The sequence below is a fragment of the Emys orbicularis genome, chromosome 3, assembly GCF_028017835.1.
Source record: "Emys orbicularis isolate rEmyOrb1 chromosome 3, rEmyOrb1.hap1, whole genome shotgun sequence".
In the NCBI taxonomy this organism is placed as follows: Eukaryota; Metazoa; Chordata; order Testudines; family Emydidae; genus Emys; species Emys orbicularis.
This window is the reverse complement of record NC_088685.1, coordinates 179,472,443-179,476,944: the sequence shown is the minus strand read 5'-3', so window position 1 is coordinate 179,476,944 and position 4,502 is coordinate 179,472,443. Positions and strand designations below refer to the sequence as shown.

At 46.3% G+C, this 4,502-nt stretch overlaps 1 protein-coding gene across 2 annotated transcripts; it reads right to left on the bottom strand.

Annotated features, from left to right (window-relative positions):
• Positions 1-300: 300 nt before the first annotated feature.
• SIX3 (SIX homeobox 3) lies at positions 301-3,796 on the bottom strand. 2 transcript variants are annotated; one of them, XM_065401540.1, is made up of 3 exons: positions 3,703-3,796; positions 3,033-3,636; positions 301-493 (listed from the first exon to the last, which is right to left on the bottom strand). In XM_065401540.1, exons 1-3 carry the CDS (start codon positions 3,794-3,796, stop codon positions 301-303), a joined length of 891 nt encoding a protein of 296 aa, XP_065257612.1. The 2 variants fall into 2 exon arrangements, with proteins under 2 accessions (XP_065257612.1, XP_065257611.1); XM_065401539.1 differs by having other exon boundaries at positions 3,033-3,796.
• Between the last annotated feature and the right edge of the window lie 706 nt (positions 3,797-4,502).

Below are 4,502 nucleotides of genomic sequence, written 5' to 3'. Positions count from 1 at the left end.
AAAGAATGCAATTGTCACTTTTTTAATATAATTATTATTATTCCCCCCGCTGCAGCATCAGTATCAATGACTGTCTGTTGAAGTTTTAGCTCCATCTCTTGGTGGCGGCGGTGGCTGTTGATGGTGGCGGTGGATTTTTTGTTTGTTTGTTTGTTTGTTTGTTTTCTATTGTTTACGTATTTGCTTTGCGTTTCTCTTGCTGAGTGTGTGTCTGTGTGTCCTGATTCTGGGGCCGTTGGTCTGTTTGGTCTGGGTCGGGGAGAGGGTGCTTGGCTGGTTGGTTTGGATTGTTTGCCGGTATCATACATCACATTCCGAGTCGCTGGAGGTTACCGAGAGGATGGAGGTCCCCGTCTCGGCTCTTTCTGTCAAACTGGAGACGCTGGTGGTAGGACTGGCCGCCGTGGACGGAGACTCGGCCGAGTTATGTGTAGGGCAGCCGGGCTCTGCCAGCGACCGCATGCCGCTCTGTCCTATCGCCTGGTGCTGGAGCCTGCATCGCATGGGGAGACAAAACAACGACACAGTCCTTCTGAGAGAGGAAGAGCGAGCCTCAGGCAGCAGCTCCCAGCTCCCCTCTTTCCCCAGCCCTTGCAAACACACCTCCACAAACAAACACACACCACACAAACAGCCTCCCTCTGCAACTGGCTCCAGCCACATCCCCCAGCTTCCCTCTAGGGCTCAGAGCCCCACGCGCGATCACCTTCTCAGCTCAGCCTGCCTGGCTTTTTAATAGCGACCTGCAATCTATAGAGCGCTATCTGCCCGTGCACCGTGTACACACATCCATATGCATGCGTGTGTATACAGGCCATCAAGGTTCAATGAGTGATCCTCTCTCTCTCTCTCTCTCTCTCTCTCTCTCTCTCTCTCTCTCTCTCTCCGTCTTGTTTTGGTAAAGCTGTCGGCCGTGAACTGCATTGCCTCGGCTTCCTGTCACCGCAGCTGCAGACAGCCTCTCGCAAGTGTTTCAAAACAGATCGGAGAAAGCCCACTTCAGATATGATCGGGTGAAGCTCAGATATAAATAGACAGATCACAACTTTTAAAAAGCATGATGGGGGGAACTCATTTATTGCGCCTGAGATTTTGTTTAAAATCTCTCTCTTTGTCGTCTCCCCCCCGCCCCCACTAGTCCATTTTTCCACCATAGACACCAGGGTATTGTGGGCCTAATCTAAACTAAGACAATATGTGTGCGTTTATCAAACGCACAGTGAATATGGAAAGCTACAAAGAGTGTTCTGTAGTAGAGAAGAATATCAGCTGAAACTGACTTATCTTGTCTGATAATATATATATTTATATATAACATTTTTTAAAATGTGTAAAGAAATACACTGGTGCTCTGGAGAAGGGGTGGGGGAAACATCTCCCAAGTATTTAGCGAAACATCTATAATGCATTTTTTCTATCCCTCTAAAAGGGAGAACGTTTTAATTTAAAGTCTGATTCCGTTTTGAAAAACAAAAACTAAACAAAAGACTCCAAACTGCTGTCCCTCGCAATGTCAACACACGGGAAGACATTTGATTTTAAATAGACAAAATAAATAAAACAAAATAAAAATCTTCAATTGCATTATCGTATTCTGAACATTCTCCTGCGCTTAGTTATTCGTTTCTAAATATAGAGAAAATTTAATTCAAGTATAAGGGAAAGAAGCTAAAAGTCCTGAACTGACCAGCCATTCACAACGCATAACAAACACTCCCAGTGTTTATCAAAACGCACTCCTCAGTCAACTGATTCCCACCAGAGTATTTTTTCATTTCAATGTCTGCAAATAGCAGAGAAATTTATATCGGTTTAAAATTTCCAGTCATTTTAAAATTGTTTAATTTTGGCGTGTTTGGTTATTTTCTCCCATTACAATTCCTGGTGTATTCTTTCCGCTGTCAACAGCGTTCAGTCAACAAAAGCATCCGTATGCAACTTCTGTTTATTTACTGTACTAAGCTGCTCTGCCTTCCATTTGATGGAAATCAAATAGTGAAGCGGTTGCAGTTTATATTTTTTTCTGGACTCCGAATCACCAGTACCAACAGTACAATTAAAAGTAATTTGGGGGAGACAATATAAAAAAGAACAGTAAGTTCTATTTACACACTTCCAGCGATAATGAAATGTATTTTTTTAAAAATCAGTCTGTAACGCTTGTTGAAAGGTCTATTTTAAATTTTAAAATAATGTATAAAAACTACGTTGAGACCAAACAGGAAATAGTTGAATTTTTAAGGTTTGCTTTCAGTGAACACTTTAAACACAAACACATACACAACACACACACACTATATTATAGGCACACAAATAGCTAATCGTTCTGTGTACATCTATAAATATAAATGCGAAAGAAAATGCAGTTCAGTGCCTCAGCGCTTTCCCCTATTTTTCCTTCTGAGGCAAATTAGTTTGTTTGTTTTTTATAATTAATAAGAACAATAGGAGAACAGCTGTTTTCTTTGCAGAAGCACACTTTGAATTATGATGTTTGTTTAAACTGTTTAGTGTGTGTGGGGGGAGGGGCAGATTCCACTAAAATGTGCCAACACGAGTGACATTTAAAAATAATACATCAAGCATAGTATTGTGTAGCTTTCCTTCACTTTTACCAATCCACAAGGAAAGGAGAGAACATTCACTGCACTTTGGGCAGGCCGTGTGTAAACCGACTAACGCACACACAGGTTTAGAAAGAAGGAAAGTCTTTTTTTAAAAGAATAGACTCTTGGACACCCCCGGTATGCGTGTGTGTGTGCGAATAAACTTTGTTCTGGCAAGCAGCGAAGGCTTCCTGGTGCTGTGCTTCACAACAACTCCTTTGCCGGCTGCATCTTTGCAGCTGGAGCAAACAGATTGGTATGCAGGACTCGGCTTGATTCTTTATTAATTATTATTAAATATAAACAAACAAACTCCCCCACCGCTGGGGCCCAAATAAAGAACTCCGAGAGCACTAACAGTCCTAGAAATCAGCCCAGCCCTGCCTCTCGCTCTCCTCCCAGGGTGGAGGTGCCGTGTGCACTGACCTGTTTTTAGCAGCGGCTGCTCTGTCTCTTTGCCTTCGGTTTTTGAACCAGTTGCCTACTTGCGTGGGGGTGAGGCCGGTGGCCTGCGCCAGTTCCCTTTTCTTGCTGGGGTTGGGGTAGGGGTCTTGCAGGTACCACTCCCTGAGGAGGCTGCGAGTCCTCTCCTTGAAGCAGTGCGTCTTCTGCTCTCCATCCCAGATGGTCCTGGGCAGCGGGAACTTCTTTCTCACCCTGTATTTATCAACCGGCCCTAGCGGGCGACCCCTCAGCTTCTCGGCCTCCTGGTAATGCGCTTCGAGCCACATGGCCTGCAACTTGCCATGGGACTCCTTGGTGAATTTGTGGTTCTCCAGGATGTGATAGAGGTCTCGGAAGTTGCCGGTGTGGAAGGCCACCACCGCCCGGGCTCTGAGGATTGACTCGTGCTTGTTGATGGCCTCGCATGCCCCTGGCGCCACGGGCAGCGACCAGAGGAACCTCCCCAGCCGCTCGATGTCTCCAGTCTCCTCCAGCGTCTCGCAGACACTGGCCACTTGTTCCGGGGAGAAGTTGAGTGTGGGCAGCTGAAACATTGACAACTCTTCTTGCGGTCCCCTGGAGCTGCCTCCTCCACCGCCGCCAGCACCGGGGCTGCAGCCCGTGCTGCTGCTGCTGCTGCTGCTGCTGCTACTGGCGAGAAGTAAGGAGCGGTGATGCAGGTCGGTGGTGAAGTTTGGCAAGAAGAAATGGGTGGGATAAAGCTCTAAAGGGGACCTGAAAACCATGGGATGACCTGAGAGAGGGGGAAATAAATCAAGGAGAAAAGAAAGAAAGGCAGGCAGAAGGGAGAAAAGGACACACACACCCCGCACGCATCCACACACGCACACACACACACAGCCACATAGAGACACACAGCCACACACACACACGCACGCACGCACGCACACACACACACACACCAACCCAGCACCGCCACCGAGTCAAGATTCAATGATTCAACAGCAATCGCCCTAATGACAACAGCCTCATAATATCTCCCCTAAATCCACAGTGAGTGCAGCATTGAAACATTTTGTTTCGCTTTTCTATTGGTCTTCTGAGTGTCGTTGTGGCGTTGCCATGGCACCCCCTGCCAATCACTGTCAGCCCTGCCAATCATTAGTGAGTACGTAAGAAAGGTTTTTACCACTTCGCGCAAATGCACGGGGGGAAGGGAAGCAGGGTGGTTAGTGGAAAAGGATTTTTTTTTTTTTGTATCTTTTCAACTCTTAATCTCAGCACTTCCCCTTCTCTCCGTCTCTCCCCCTCCACACCCCTCCTAAATAAGGGATCAAATAATGCGAAAAGCAGTGTGCACATATTTGTTGAATGGGATGAGCAATTAGAGGGTGGAATATTATTGTGATCTTAACGAGCCTCGTTAAAGCTAAAGGAGATATGGGGGGAAAGTAAATGGGCCAGGCTGGGATACACGTTCGGATAAAGGGC